This window comes from Pipistrellus hanaki, assembly GCF_964339955.1.
Source record: "Pipistrellus hanaki genome assembly, chromosome: 11".
Classification (NCBI taxonomy): Eukaryota; Metazoa; Chordata; class Mammalia; order Chiroptera; family Vespertilionidae; genus Pipistrellus; species Pipistrellus hanaki.
In genome coordinates, this window is record NC_140513.1 from 39,218,281 (window position 1) to 39,235,452 (window position 17,172).

At 37.7% G+C, this 17,172-nt stretch overlaps 1 protein-coding gene across 9 annotated transcripts in view; it reads right to left on the reverse strand.

Annotated features, from left to right (window-relative positions):
• CFAP95 (cilia and flagella associated protein 95) overlaps nt 1-17,172 on the reverse strand; it is a 108,560-nt gene that overhangs the window by 74,578 nt on the left and 16,810 nt on the right. For 5 of the 9 annotated variants that reach the window (XM_084899555.1, XM_084899561.1, XM_084899554.1 and 2 more), the window contains one exon: nt 7,512-7,620. The exons of the other annotated variants lie outside the window; for them this stretch is intronic. In XM_084899555.1, coding sequence (XP_084755681.1) covers nt 7,512-7,620 — 109 coding nt within the window. The remainder of the gene's footprint in view (nt 1-7,511; nt 7,621-17,172) is intronic. 9 annotated transcript variants of the gene reach the window in all.

Consider the following 17,172-nt stretch of genomic DNA (forward strand, 5'->3'; position numbering starts at 1 on the left):
TTCCATATGTTTAAAAGACTAGGGTTTTATATATATATATTACAAACTGGAGATTGGCAATTTGGTATGTGAGACAGCTAAATTAACACAGCACAAACCCACAGGATGATCATTAAAATTTCCATTTAATTTGCATAGTAAAGTCTCACTTGAGTCAAATGGTAATATAAAAATATCTAATGTGTATGCAGGAAGTTCACTTCATAATATCATGCTTATTCTTTGTTTTCTTGAATAACAATTTTTTTTTAGTCCTCACTTCTAATCTTCCAAGATAAACTCTCTTCCCATATGTGCTGCATTTAAGAAAGCCCAGTAGGCATATAACCTTATGGCTGATATGGAAAACAAGCAAGTCACTTAGAACTTACACTCAAATTCCACATTTGAGGGTATCCAGCTTCTTCCTGCTGAGGATGACTTATTCCCTGGCAGAATCTCTCTTATAATAATTGTTTTAGATGATTGGCATTTGAGCTTCTTACAGGATCCCCAAAAAGCATACCCCTCTGACCCATAGAGAAGGAAGTACAGGTACTTCCCAAATCAGTTTTCCTCTCTGATGCCACAGGCTGCATCAGAAATGAGTCAGATTTCAGTCCACCAAGTCCTCCACTGTCAGGAAACACTGATCAAGTCCCCTGACTAGTGTCCTTGAGGCCTTACTCAAAGGCTTTGAAATGAATGGGCATACTTATTACCCCTACCCCTTGGGGACAACAGGTATGAGACTCAGCATGCACACTATCTTCAAATGATTCCTCCAAGTTCCAAATACTCTCAGCCTTTTTAAAAAAAAATTTTTTTTTAATCTTCAAGGTGGATGAGAGGCCAAGGGGCTAAAATTCAGTTGCTGCTCAAATGCTTTGCCTATTCTACATGAGTGATTCAGCACCTCACTTTGTAATGAAGGAGTTGGCATTCATTATCTTAGATCTTTAATCACAAATGAGTACATCTTATTTTACCCTGTTAAACAGCACTCCCCTACCAACTGTACCTTTTCTGCACCACGACCAAAAATGTCACTATCATCAACAAGTAAGCAATGAGACTTTGTCAAATCTTTATCTTTAGAAAGCATCCGAAAGGCTGCTCTTATTTCTCAGCAGCAGTTTTGCCCCTAGAAATGCTGGCTGTCGTCATGTCTGGGTGAATTCAGTAGTGCCGTACACTGACTACTTAAAGGATCCCAGAGGAGCAGAGTGGACCCACCCCATTACTATTCTGAGTAACTGGGACTCATAGGGTACAATCAGAAAAAAAAATTTCATTGTGTGGGTTTTTTTTCCCCACTGCCTGTTTATGCTAGCCTGTTCTGAAAAGAAATAAATCTTGGACAAGTGCCATGTTTTATTTTGATCACTCTCAGACATCAAAACATCTTGTCACAACAGTGGTCTCAGTTAAGTAATTAATATTAGTAAAGTTATCCCATGAGAGCTTTTTAGCTGTCCAGTTGTCTGAGAAAAGGAAGGAGGAGCAGAAAAATGAAGAAATAGAAAACCAATTAACCCTGCCCTGCGCACATACTTGCCTCTGCAGACCTCTAAATGGTGGAAGGGAAAAGATTTAAATTTAAATGAAATTCATAATTTTGATTATATATTTTAATTATTGAAATGTGACCAATAGACATAAAAATGGACCATAAAAATGATGGAAACTGCACATATTTTATCCAAGGAGTGAGAAAAAACTAACTCCATAAAGTAGGATAAATAGATAGTAGGGGTGTGTGTGTGTGTGTGTGTGTGTGTGTGTGTGTGTGTTTGCACATTTTTAGCTCCATTTGTTCTTGCTTAAGCAAATTAATATACATGTAAAATTAAATTCAAGTTTCTCTAAAGTTAAATTTGGCCTTATTTTTGATACAGAAGAAGAGTTGTGAAGGAGAGTGATGGGATAAAAATGGTGGACACCTACTTTCATTCCTGTCCCAAACCCCTAGGAATGGCAGAGAAGATATTTGCTAGAATAAACCCATAGCTGCAGCAGACAACAAGGAAGGTACAGATAGCGGGCCAAAACTGATACAGAATTCCTGAATTAATAAAGGTAGATTCAACTGTGCCAAACAATACTAGGGAAGACAATCCAAAGTACTTCCAGGTTAATAAGGTGGAACCAATGGCATCAATTCCACACTCAGAGATAATAGAGACAGGAAGCATGACAGGACTCAACAACCCACTACCTCCAAACAACTTCCTTTTTCCTGATTTAAGTTGTTCTTTCACAGTGACATTTAAAATTATTCCATTTATAAGAATTTCATCTATATGCCTCTTTCAGGTACTTAGATCTGAAAACAAGCATCTCTAAGACTATGTGATCAAAGCACCATTCTACTGCGTCAAACAAAGAAAAATATACCTGAGTCAATTAAATAAATGATAATTGAATTTCTCAGATTCAGTGTAATTATATATCACTTTATATTCTTTTTAGGGTCATTAATTTATAAATGCCAAATTTGAGACCCACTTAGCTATTCTTTATTCATAAAATAAATATTAGCATACTTCTGTACTATTCATTTATTTGCTATTTTAAAGTCTAAAATGACTGTAATACTGCTAATACTATTAATATTAACCTAATGTGCTCATCAATGTGGTCCTGTTAGTTCCAAAAAAGCCTTGGCATTAATTTATTACCTGTATAAGAAAATTTTTTTAATACAATTATTTGCTTTTCTTTGACAGCATCAGCTATGCTTGCACTTAAAATCCTTCTGAGCCTGGCTGGGTGTGGCTCAATAGTTGAGCTTCGACCATGAACCAAGAGATCATGGATCCATTACCAATGCACATGCCCGAGTTGTGGGCTCAATCCCCAGTAGGAGGCATGCAGGAGACAGCTAATCAATGATTTTCCCTCATCACTGATGTTTCCATCTCTCTCTCCCTCTGCCTTCCTTTCTGAAATCAATACAAATATACCATATCTTATCCTTCTGAGTTTACAAGAAGCAGTCTTGAGACTGTGATTGTGACAGGGCCTTTGGTAGTGTTGTGAGGATCCTTGGGTGAGACTTTACAAATGAACAAGCAAAGATAAAAGTACCCCTGATCAGTTTAGTTTACATGGGGCTCACTCTGTTATAGCCCAATAGCACCTCAACAAAATCCAAATAAAATACCAAAACAAAATACTGTAGTTTAAAATGCTATTTCCTATAGTCACTTAGAATAATAAAATAGCCAAAAAAAAAAAACCTCCAGTGGCTTGAATTACTGCTCTCCTGTGAATCTGCAGCTCCCATGGTCCCACACAGCCTGAAGGTATCGGGGTAGGAAATCCATTATGCCACCACTGAAACCAGAGGAGTATGTTTCCAGATAAGACTTACAGCACACCTTTTCCAAAACCCTGTTCTCTACTTATAACTCCTCTTTTGGTTTCCTGAACTTCAATCCTCTTAAATTCTGCATGTGCCTAAGGGCAGCATCTTCTTTGAGGATTTCACCTCAGTGGCCTAATATTTCACTTTGGTACATGAGACTGTGGTTTTGTTCTTGACCTTTTGGAGTATTGGCCATAATGTAGATAAAGAGAGTTTCATCTTAAATATCTTTACAAAAAGCTAATGTGCACATTCGCCCCAGCAGTAGCAGTTAAGGGCAAGGAAACCTTCAATCAGCTAAACAGAAATGCTGGTGCACATAAGAAGCAGCCACTCAGCAACAATGCTGGGAGAAAAAAATGCTATAAAGATATTCAGGAGAAGAAGCAGATGGGAATAGGGCTGGCCAGCACATATGCAGACATAATTTGGGAAACAGGACAGAGGTTATAGCTAAGATGTAAGAAATCAAAGCCCACAACATATGCAGAAGGGTATACAATACCCAAGCCAGAGCAAAAAAAGTAACCAGGCTCATTTTCTGAAAGGAGTATGTACTGTCGGATGTTTAAAAGGCATAAGAGTGGAGCAATGTGGCATTTTAATAGGGAGTTTGGGAAAGTATTTACTATCTTAGATTTTGGAACCAATAGGGAAATAAATGGATTTTAATTTTTAATATACTTGCCAGCTGTTTGACTTTGAATAAGTGATAAAGCTTCACTTGGCCTCAGTATCCTCATCTACACAATGTAGGCCACGTGTGGCACCTGCCTGGGGAGTTTTTCCAAAGATGAAATGAGGCACTGTTCTTGTAACCATCTTATTGAACTGATTCTATTCCATCGATAGAATGCGATCATTAAGCAATTTGATTTTAATCAAGCTGTCCCTTAAATCCCACATGGATAGGTAGTTCTTTCCTTTGGCTTGTTGGAAATTTTAAGCAAGTCCCATAGCTTTTTTGGGCCCCTCAATCTCAAGAAGGATCTCATTGTAGCTATAAATTTTCCAGTCCAGTGAAGTAACACTTCTGATTAGATTTAAGGTTCTCAGCTCCGCAGCTCAGGGCTGCTTTAAGCATGGAAGCCTGCAGTGGATGGGGCCTTGTTTCACAGCTGTTTCCTTTCATTTCCAGGCTTCTCTCTTCTATATTCCCCCAATTCCCAGGCCCCTCCCATGTCTGGCTGATGAGAAGAGATGAGGCATAGTGTTAAATGGCTTTTACTCTCTTGACCTGTGCTGGTGGTCCTGGGCTTACAGGACATTCCAAATTGACTCCTCTCGTGCGGCACAACTGTAATTGTGTCCAGGGACTCTCTTACAAGGCTCTCCAACTGTAGCTTGCTGAAAGCAGGCAAAGCTCCTCCCGGTTGATTACAACTTCTTTTCCCAAGCCTTGAGTATCTGATGGGTCTGTTGTGCTCAGTCTCTTCATCCCCTGCTCCTACTCTAAGCAGCCTTTTCAAATGTGCTCTGGCCAGTTCTCTCCAATGAGTCCATGGGTAAATTCACACACTCATATATTCTTGACCAACATGCCACTTCAAGGACTGCTTCCCGCAAACACCCCACCACCTGCTCTGCCAGACCAAGCATGGCCTCTCAGCTCTAGGTTCTCAGGCATATGTCCTATACCTGGACTCTATGTCCTCTAAATTACAGGACACATCTCTCTGAGTGGTTCCCTTGAAACATCTCTCAACTTGGAAGAGGGACATACAACCCACAACTAAATAAATCCTCTTTCAACTCTTGGCCTTTAGTCTTCAAAGACATAACCATTCATACTGGCCTTATCTAATTTATAATCTTTTACAGCTCCTGCTTAGGTATCTTGCTTTAGGACATATGGCTCCTGCTAAATATCAAGCGTGTTCTAGTATTTAGACCTCCATCAAAATCTGTGACAAGAGAAAGAGACATTCATCCATCCTCCCGCCTCACCTAGCATCCCACCTGACACATGAAGGTATGGAGATTCTGTATCACCTCCTTTTTTATACACCTGGGACCTTTGGTGAGCCATTTGAAATAAGTGAATCTAAGTTGAGAACTGAAATAATGTATTTCTTGTCAACTTTATAATGTTGTTTGAGAATAGCAAGAAACAAGTTGAATGAGCAAGTGCTTTATATATAAAAAAAAATCTACAGAGAAAACTGTAACCTACTATTAAGACATGAAAATAGCAGTTTCATCAGAAATAGTGACTCCTTGGTCTATTTTTCTTCCTATCAAATACATACTGCAAATCTGGTAAAGGAAGGACTAGTTTTCAATGACCATGAACAAGTGTCAGAGAGAAGGTTAATATCTTATTTATGCATCATATATTAAACCTGAGGATTGACTACTATTAAGCATGGAATATAAGGAATGAATTTTGTGGTTCTTACACCTCATACTTCCCTTCGTCTTACTTCCTCCAACAAACCAGAGGCCAAAAACATTTTCATTTAGAATTGAAAAATAAATGTTTTTCAAAGTAAAACAACAATAACACACACACACACACACACACACACACACACAAAACACAAACAAACAAAAAAACCTCTAAGTGTCCGCCAGATAATGCCTACTTTTCCCACTTGCTCTTGTCCTGACTATAGCCCTGTGCTCAAGAAAGCAAGGTTAAACTGGATTTGGGAAAGTGGGAGAGGGTGACTATTGATAGAGTTAGGTACCAGACTCAAGAGCTCTATCCATGTGTGAGCTAATGACCAAAGAGACAGCCTGGTGCAAAGGCAAGAGGGTGGGGTGGAAATTGAAAAAAATCATCAGAATTCCCCTGAGAACTGAGCTGTTAGAAAAGAGCACAACTGAGCAGAGAGAAACAGAGATGCCAAGAGAGACTTCTGTGTGCTTGTATGAGAGAAAGAGAGAGATAGAGAGAGAGAGAATGAAAGAGACTGTCTTGTTGTTTTGGTTCTTTAAAACTTTTTGGTACCATATCCAGGCAGTTATATCTTTATTTTAAGTCCCCATTTTTCAGACTAAGTTATTACTCTGTCAATTGAACTATACAAGGAAGGGAGGTAACAGTCTGGGCCCTGAAAAGCTAATTTATTTCCATCATACTGGAGGACTGAGGCTCTTCTAGAACCATTTCCAATTATAAGTGTAGATCTTCCTTCCTGTACCTGCCCTATTTCAAACTAGGCCAGCCTTTGAGGGCAGAATGTGATAGAAACCTAGTTTTTAAAACACATTCACATCTGCCCACATCAAATTACCAGCTCTTCAGGCCCCAAGACCATCCTATTAAGATTAAATTGGGTCTTCAACTCGCCCAAAGCTCTTAGCATTGTAGGACACAATTTAGGGGTCTTTGTGAAGTTGAGTTCCTGCCTCATACTGATTGGGTAGAAGTCTAAATAGCCAAGCAGTAACCCACAAAAGCAGTTCAAATACAAATTACTGATGCAATGCAATGAATATTCTTTTTGTAACTGGGTGTACAAATATTATAAGGATATTAGCATGTTTTAATTACTCACAACTCTGCTACCATAATTACAAAAAGAACTGAAATCTAAGTCTTCCACTCCCTAACTAACTTTGAGAAAGTTGCTTAACCTCTAGTTCAGTGGTCGACAAACCACGGCTTGACCCCTTGAGTGTGGCTCAGTGTTAGAACCACTTCTTCAAAATAGACTCACCCAAGCCGAAAACCGACTTCTGCGCATGGGCCATGAAGTTTCCATCGCACTGTACATGCGCGCCTGCACGTGGTATTTTGTGGAAGAGCCACACTCAAGGGGCCAAAGAGCCGCATGTGGCTCGAGAGCCGCAGTTTGCCGACCACTGCTCTAGGAGATCCTACCCATCTATAAAATCACCTGGTAATTGTGAAGGTCAAAGCAGACACCTAGCAAGATGCCTCAGGTGCAGGAAAAGTATAACAACAGTAATCATTTCTTGAGCACTTGGGCTGAGTTAAGCGCTTCACTTGTTTTACCTCATTTTATTTTCCCAATAACCTTTTGAAATATACACATTTAAGGTAAGGTCACTGAAGCACACAGTGACTAAATCACGTGCCTAAGTAACTTACATTGCTAAGAGGCTGGCATTAGCAAAGTGCTCCTCCCTTTATTTTTTCATTCTTCACAAAGGGAAGATTCCAGTCTTAAAGAAATTAGCAGCCACTACTCACTTGGGATTCATCAGTTCCAAATCTCCGATATGTTGAATTACACAGTTTTTTAATTTTCTCAGGACCCTCGATATCATAATCTTTGGGGTAAGCTTCTCTGTTGCGGTGCCTTAAGAAAAAAAGTAAGAATCTGTTAAGAGATAAAGCTTATTTATCTGTACTGCATTTAAACTTTAAAAATTATCCAATAAAAATTGACTATAGCCGAAGCCGGTTTGGCTCAGTGGTAGAGCGTCGATATGCGGACTGAAAGGTCCCAGGTTCGATTCCAGTCAAGGGCAGGTACCTTGGTTGCGGGCACATCCCCAGTGGGGGGTGTGCAGGAGGCAGCTGGTCAATGTTTCTCTCTCATCGATGTTTCTACCTCTCTATCTCTCTCCCTTTCTCTCTGTTAAAAATCAATAAAAATATATTTTAAAAAAATTGACTATACTTGTGAAATTGTTTTAATTACAAATTTACTTGATTTATGACATATATTTTCTATCTCTTTTTGAATAATACTGAGTCTACTTCCTAAAAACTAGGCATATGTGGTAAAACTAATATCACAAAACAATAATTAGTAAGCAGCAATTATTCAGTGACTCCAATGAAGTGAATCTTATTTAATAATGTAGATTAGTTCTAAAATAAGACATGGTAATATCTTAGAAAGGCAACTTGCCACTTTAGAATTTTTTCCCACCATGAATTTTAATTATAATTTTTTTTCAAAATGAGAGGGAACAGACAGTATTTGCTCATATGAATTTATAACATGTGCTCCTGTTTCTAAAGAGGTTCTAAAAGAAACTGACAATTAAACATAAGGTAGAAAGAAAGAAAAACAGTTCTTAAAACATGTAAATGAAACAAGAAAAAATATTCCAAACATCTTGTCTAAAAGACTAGTTAGAAATAATAATAAGGGAGAAATTTGGGGATAGAGAAGAAAGAAGAAATGAAGTAGCCTGCAAGAGAAGTAGTTATTTTTATAAAGCTTTTGGGGTAAGATAAAGGAAGCTGAATCCAAGCACCCCTCAGAAGCAAACTTGCAATTAAGAGATTCAGGGATAGAATTGTATAATGGACACTGAAGTACCCAAAAATTTCTCTATCCATCTGTCCCTTCAATTGTCCCTTCACTCAGCATGTACTTTAAAGTACCTACTACATGCAAGGCATTTTGCTAGGTACAGGGGATGCAATGGAAAGCAAGCCTGATGTGGTCCCTGCCTTCACTTGCTCACAATATGGCAAGATCAACAGACAATTAAGAAAAATCTACAACATGCTGAGTGTGGTCACAGGGCTGTGGAAACAGAAGAGCATCCATTCACCTAGATGGGGCACTTTAGGAACCAACCCTCATCTTGGCCTTTGTACTGCATTCAAATTACACCTTACCTCGCCACCTCTGAGAATTGGGAGCAGAATTATGCACAGAATACAACAGCTAAGAAGCTCAGATTGAAGTGGCAGAGCTCCAGCTCTCTTGCCTTCCTCACAACTGAGCATTAATTTTAAAAACACTAAAAGCATATCGGTACAATATCAGCATTTTTTGAGACTGACAGAAAGTTCTCAAGAAAGTCCTTAGTGAGTATATTGAACAACATCAAGAGCCTGGGGTGGTAGATGTAATAAGGCCATGAGTTTGAGTCTTTGCTAAGCCAGTTCCTAGCTGTGTGGCTTTAGGCAAGTTATTTAACCCTCTGTGCTTCATATGCAAAATTAGAACATAGACAAATACCAGTACCTTTTTAGATTTTTATTAGAATTAAAATGAAAAAAAAATACAGAAGGTCCTTCAAATACTGTAAAGATCTATAAACATCTATGTATAGTGAATACTAATCAGGCTTCAAAAATTCTGGTATATAAAAATCACAACAATGATTAAACTTAATTTCCATAATTTGACAAATTGAATTAAACTTAATTTCCATAATTAAACTTAATTTCCATAATTTAACAAAGCTCTCATTTTCCAGTTGGAAAACGTTAGTCTTGGTCAGTTCAGGAGTCCTTTCCACTCTAAAGGGTCCATGTGACTCCCCCCATGCCAAGAATCCATCTTTGTTGTCATCCTCTCTTCTTGGTAGCATTTGTGGAAACATTCCCCTGTGGTTTTCTGTTATGGATCCATGCAGATCTCTGCTATGCCTTCCTGGTCCTGCCACACAGATGTTTGTATAGACTAGCAATGAGATGCAGGGTGCCATTCAGTAGTGTACCAAAAACTTTCTTGTGTCCCCCACCACCCAGGGATTCTAGAAACTCAGATGCTGTCCCACCAAGCAAATAGGTGCTTCATGTCCCTACCATCCTGACCATGGTAGACACATAGGAGCCCTGTCCTTCAGACTGCTTTGCAGACATTACCCTGGAGATAGAAGCCAAGGCAGTGATAAGTCCCACCTGTCCTAGGACTTCCAAAGTCTTAATTCAAATTTGGAATCCTGAACAAATTCACACGTTCTCAGCTTCTCCGCCTCCTGTCTTCAGTCCATAAACTCTTCATCTACTCTGGGACAGGACAGCACACCTTTTCATTTATTCTTCCAAATCTAGGTTTAAGGTCTAAGCTTTTGAACCCCAAATTCAAGAATTTGGCTGTGTTGCCTGCTGGACCTTCTTACCTGAAGCAATAAAACTAGATTATCTCCTTAAGAGCATAGGAATTAAGGGAGGAAAGCACTAACTAACTCTTCAATGTATTATTCCCAGAGCCCATATCTTTATTGGGTACCATAGGCACAGTGTCAGAACTTGTCATGCTTTTTAGGGGTCCCCAGAGTGTTTCAATTCTTTTTAAATAAGAAAAAGAAGAATGTAACCTAGTTGGAATTATATCCATATTTATACCAATGCAGTTATAAACTATAATTTTTTAAAATATATTTTATTTATTTTTTTTTACAGAGAGGAAGGGAGAGAGATAGAGAGCTAGAAACGTCGATGAGAGAGATACATCGACCAGCCATCTCCTGCACACCCCCCACTGGGGATGTGCCCGCAACCAATGTACATGTCCCTGACCGGAATTGAACCTGGGACCCTTCAGTCCGCAGACTGACGCTCTACCGCTGAGCCAAACCGATTTCGGCCATAAACTATAATTTTTAACGGTATATATATATATATATATATATATATATATATATATATATATATATATAGAGGGACCTATGAAGGCAAAGACAGTAAGTGTTCATGAAAGTCAGAATGCAGTTCTGATTGTCCCACCATATATTTTAAGTTGTATTATAACTGGATTATTAAAAAAAATACAGTTATGTTTCTTTTCTTATAGCAATCTCAGTAACAGCCCAAAGCCCAGCATTGGAAAGATAAATCTATAATGAAAGTGTTTCTTTGGAGAACTGAGCTAATGCAATTAGCATTCCCTAATGCCTGTAGGCTGCCCGTGAATAATGTGCCCACAGTCTGTAGCCTCCGAGGGACACACAACTGAAGGCTTAGACCTCCTCATATTTCTCCGAGGCTGCCAGCCTAGCAAAGAAAAATATATGTGCTTAAAAATTATAAAATACATAACATATAGTAATATATAATAAAAAATATCAAAAGTTGTATTAAATATACTAAACATATTTTTAAAATTTTATATTTTGAATACAATATATGTACTATATGCTAAATTTATATGTATTCTATATAAATATATAGTAATAATAATCAGGGTATTATAAAGGAAATGGCAGATTAAATTAATTCCCTGACTTTATGTCAGGTGAACACTAGTGTTACTTAATGTTTGTGTTTATTTCCCTGAAATAAACTGAAAATCATATACTGAGGAAACAAATGAATCAATGCATTGAGAATCTCAAGTGAACAATAATGACATATAAAGGCAAAACATTATTATGTGTAATAATATTGTATCTATTTACAAAAGTTTTAGTTGGGTATTTTAAAATACTTTGTCAATACTAATAAAGCCTTACAACATCTTCATGAGACAAAAAATAATCAAGGTATAATAAATATAGCCTTTATATAGCCTTGTTCTCCTTGCTACTTGCATTTATTTATGGCCACCATGCAATTTTGCATGACTTGTCATTTAATGCAATACAAAATTTATGAGGAAAAAATGAATATAATAAAATGTACAATGTCTCTGAAACAGTAACTTTAAAAGTTTTTGACCACAGCCCCTGCATACCTTACTCCAACCCACCCTGAGACATTTGCCAATACTTGGAGACATTTTTGATTGTTGCACTTGGGCGGGGACGGTTGTTAATGGCATCTAAACATTAGTGCTGCTAAACATCCTACAATGCACAGGACAACCCCTGCTCAAACAAATAGCTGCCCTAAAATGTCAAAAGTGCTGTAGTTAAGAAAGCTCTAGCAAATAGTTGTATACCAGACTCAGATCAGTGGTTTCCAAACCTGAGTGTCTCATGGAGCAGCAAAACTTTCCCTCAATATATGTAGAACCAACATAAAATTGCCCACCATTGTCTTGACAAAAACATTAAAAATAAAATAACCATCTATCACCCTTAATAAAAAGACCTCTCTCCCCAAAGACAGGTAAAAAATTATATGAGTCCTTTAAATGGAATGCATTTTATACAAAAACCTTGTTAGATAACTTTACAGCCTATACATCACCTTGGATTAGTAAAAAGGTCATTGTTGACCAGCACTGTTCTATAGCCTCGCTTCTGCAGATGTAAATTTGCCCAGACGTGTATTTGATAGCAGCTGGTCAGCAGTCAGTTCAAGGCCAAAGCAGCTTGAATACAGACATTCCATGCTGCTGACGGAATGAAGAGCTGTGTCTTTGGTACCGGGCATTCAGGTACAGGCTGACATTCTTTCTGGAAGGAGAATGGCTTTCTGCCAGAAAAGCCAGAATATTCCATAGAAGCAGCCTTGCTTCTGCTGAGGACCTTGTTCTATCAAGCCAAGAGCTCAATGCTTTGGCTATTTCTTTGTATGAGAAATCTCTATGGAAAGACATTCATAATTATAAGAGATAAAACTTACTTTCTCTAGTCTACTGTGGGGGGGGGGGGAGGGAGAGTATGAATATGAGTAGAATTAGGAATAAGGAAAGGGCTGACAGGACAGAATCAGAGCTGCCAACCGTATAAAAAAGAGCTTGGAACCATGACCCTGTTGTCAAAAATGCCACTTAGACTGATGTGAAGAGGATCAAATTCAATAGAACCTAGAAGGACAAAGACAGCTTGAGTAGGTCCTATTCTGAACAAATGCCCAACTTATTCAGTTGGAATACAACTTTCCACCACCTGCTTTACAATCACCTGAACCCTCGAGATCCTGTTCTTCCTATCTCCTAGGGCCTAACATAGTCGTCCCAAGTCATGTCTTGTCAGAAGAACCTTCCAGTTGTGTTTCTGGGGTCTTTTGGGAGCTTGAATTTCCTACCATAAGGGCTGGATGATTTCACATTTGAATAAACACATTCAAATCCTCAAGTGCATTTCAGGGCTGAACAAATTCAAGTCCAGAGAATACTTGAGGAGATTCCCTAAGGCTGCCCAACAGTCAGTGGAGAGCAGACAGGGTGGCATTGGCTCATAGGATACTCCTCAAAGGAGAGGGAACCAAATTACACTCTAGGATTTCCATACTCCCATGTCTATGTGGTGGGGGTCCTGTGGGGAGGGGTTTCAAAAAATCAATATCTTTATCACTGCTATGCCTCTCACATTGCTTTATAATTATTCATTAATGAATCTTCTTTCTCATTACATTAAGAGCTTCTTAGACACAGGGTTTACTTTATATTCATCTTTGTGATCTCAGTGCCTAACATAGTCTAACACATTGTAAATGATTATTACATCTTAAATGATTGATTGTGCTTACATTTTGTTATTGTAATCTTAATATAAATGCTGAGAGCAGTGGCTTTCAAATGTGTCCATAAAAATAAAGAGTATCCCAGCTCACTCTGTAAGAGCACACATAAAGAGGGAATGATTATGCATATAGAGATGCTAGTTCTTTGCAGCAAAAACTTGTCTCAGGAGGAATTATAAATCTACTTGCTGAATGGGAAAACTGTCAACATACATATGCATAACATTGATTGCAAAGGAGGTTTGAAGCTGAGCAGTATCTGACTTGAGTACAACGAAAATTCAATCTGAATACTAGCTTCTGGTTATTTGACAAGAGACATATTTTCTTTGCAGATTTCAAAGACATTAAAAATGTTTAGTTAAGACTCCAGATGGCAGAATACATTAATTTTAAATTTTAGAATTATTAATGTAGTTCACAAGTACTCTTTCAGCCACTGTACTTTCTGATGTAAGTCTAACCCAAATTAGGTTTTATAATCATCTGCTACCTAAAACTTTAAAAAGAAAATTGCCCTCAAGAGTCAGCTATATTTTCTGACACATTAGAAGCACAAAACCAGTAAAATCAAAGACTACAAAGAAATGTTTGACAATCCTTTTTAAAGATTTCATGACAAATGATTTACATGCTAAGGTAGTGTTATTTGGTGTATGAATGTACCAACTGACAAATGAAGACATTTAGATTCCCTTGCAGAATCGTAAGTGAAATCTTAAGTCCTGTGGAGATACTGTAACATTTCCAACTTATGAAGAGAGACTGTTTTTCAATGTGTCTCATGCTGTATGTATACCTATAACCATAAAACCACAGAATTTGAAGCCTAAAATAAAAACCACTTGATGGAGTAATTTTCTTCACTCAACATACATTGAGTGGCATGTAAATATGACCCATTATTATTATGAATTGTCTTCATAAAAAATCTTCAAGAATAGGAGACCTCGTGGAGAATATTGGGAGGTAACAAAAGGAATATAGCCATTGGAGCCTTTGCTGATCTTAAAATAGTGTAAACATTAAATAAATGTTGTAAGTCTGATTAACTGCCAAACACAAGACTGTGAAAACATTTTAAGGGACATGTATTAAGTAAGGGGACACAATAATTGATTATCCCACCTGGGGCATTTGAAGAAGGAAATGAGGTACAAAGAACACTAGTAGTGGTGAAAACCAGGACTGTTCTGCTCCAACCAAGATCAGGACATTCTCACCCTATCTTCAGAAAACTGGATCTCAATTATCTTCAAATCCTAGAATACGTCTTAGGGTTTCTTTAATCCTCCCCTCCAGAAACAGCTAATACTGACTGGCCAAAGATACTCTGGGTGGTAAAAAAAAAAAAAAAAAAAAAAAAGGTAAGGCTAAAGAGATTCAGGGTTTTTCTTTTTATTTTATTCCTGTTTATTGAATTTATTGGGGTGACAATGGTTATATACAGGTTTCATATACACAATTCCACAATACATCATTTGTCCAGTATATTGTATATTCACCACCCCAAGTAAGAGTTAAGGTTTTTAAAGTATATTATTTATTAATAATTACTCTAGTCCAAAGAATATCTTGACAGTATATCTGGCATGAAGACCAAATTGCTCCATTTCAAAACAAAAGCAAACACCTGATTACCTGTGTAAACTCCTATTCCTAAAGTGTTAATATTACTGGCTTAAATAATTTTAATTAATTACTCTAGAATAACATCAAAAGATTCTATTATATGAGCTTAAGGTCCATTTTAATGCACACTTTTGTGAATGCATGAGTAGTTGCATATTAAGTAGATAATATAAGCTTCTTTGGTTTCAAAGCAATTAATTTCATTCACATAAAAACAAATGAAGAGCCCTCTCTTCATGAATAGCATGTAGAGTTAAAACAGTCTTCTACTATGGACATAGTTACACAAATAAGTATTTTCCCTTTCCTTCCTAGAAATCACTCAAAAGAAGCAAAGAAAATGGAAAAATTATAAGAAAACCAAATTGTTGTCAAAATCAGAAGTTATAATCTCCAGATTACCGGTACATCATGTGCAAGGGCTACCATAAGCAGGCAAGATCCAGTCAAAGACAAATGGAAGACTTGGCGATAAGAGGCAGTAGCAAGAAATGTTAGTAATGAGCCGAAACCGGTTTGGCTCAGTGGTAGAGCATCGGTCTGCAGACTGAAAGGTCCTGGGTTCGATTCTGGTCAAGGGCATGTACCTGGGTTGTGGGCACATCCCCAGTAGGGGGTGTGCAAGAGGCAGCTGATCGATGAGTCTCTCTCATTGATGTTTCTAACTCTATTCCTCTCTCTTCCTCTCTGTAAAAAAAATCAATAAAATACATTTTTTTTTAAATGTTAGTAATGAGATTCTCAGAGATGGGAACTCTCGTGATGCCAACCAAATTACATTTCCATGGTAACACAATGGAAAATGCTATATTATATGCACACGCACACACACATATACACACACACACAAGGGTAGGCAAAAGTAGGTTTACTCTTGAAGTATGAGAAAATTTATTCTTATATTATTTATTAACTATTGTATTACAAATGTGACCTACCTTGCATATGTGTTTGTATATATAAAGCACAACATACTAAAAGTATATAGGAGCTGAAAATTCAGTGAAAGTTTACAGGACAACATTTGGATGAAAGCCTGTAACCACATAACTTCAAAACACCAACTCTGCTGACATCCTCTGGGTGCTTGCCAACACTGTACAGGGCAATGGCTTCACGGCTAGAAGGACAAAAGCCGAGTCCTAAAGCCCCCCTAGGAGGGAAGTTTCACAAGAAAATCTTCCGTATGTGATAGATACTGTACTCCCCAATACATTTTCTCCTTCTTTCCTAGGAATGCAGAGGTTAAATTCCCAGCTCTCTTAGTGGGGCCTTTTGACTAGTTCTGGCCAATAAAATAAATATGAGCAGAAATTATGTGCCATTTCTGTGCCAAGACAGTTACAGTTGTTGTACAACCCTCAACTCTATCATTCCCTACCAGAGTAATCGATGACATTCCAAATGATGGGGCCTCAATCAGCCTGAGTCCCAAAGTATCTATGTGGAATATACCCAACCCCACCAGAAACCCATGGTACTTATAGAAAATAAACCTTTAGGTGGTAAGCCTTTGTGATTTGGGGGCGACTGTTTGTTATCATAGATTAAGCTTAGTTATTCTAACATTAAAATTAGTACAAAAAGTGGGGTGGGTAATATGGTGATAAAATGTAATAAACATGGCATTGGCTAAAGGCCAAGCAAAAAGACAGTAGGAAACTGACATCAGAGGCTGGAAAGGCCAAATATCTGATAGCCACAGTGGATGAAGAGTCAAATCAAAATCATTACCTTGAGAGACTGGGAAAGAGATTGGAAAACAGTTTGTTAGTTCTGTGTGTGAATTGCTAATTGACAACTGTTTTACGAAGGTACTTTTAAAAATGGAGAGAGATAAATTCAGGAAATTGGTTGGTTTTCCAGAAATGTGGATCCTTGAAATAGTAGCAGAGCCAACAATGTTTAGATCTCAAATAGTAAGAGGGAAAACTGAGAAAGACTTTTTGAGACAAGGTTCCATTACTAGTAAAGCTCAGGCTTGCAGAAAAGTTCATCCAATTGCTAGATCCTCCCGGTGAATGAAGTTGCATTAGAGCCAATATCAGCATAGGGAGCTAGACAAACAGAAGTTCCTAGGGTTTCTGATATCTGAAATTAACAACAATCTCAAATAGACACTCAAAATGTTATGGGAGAAAAGTAAAGAAATACAAGTCTGAGAATTTTGTCT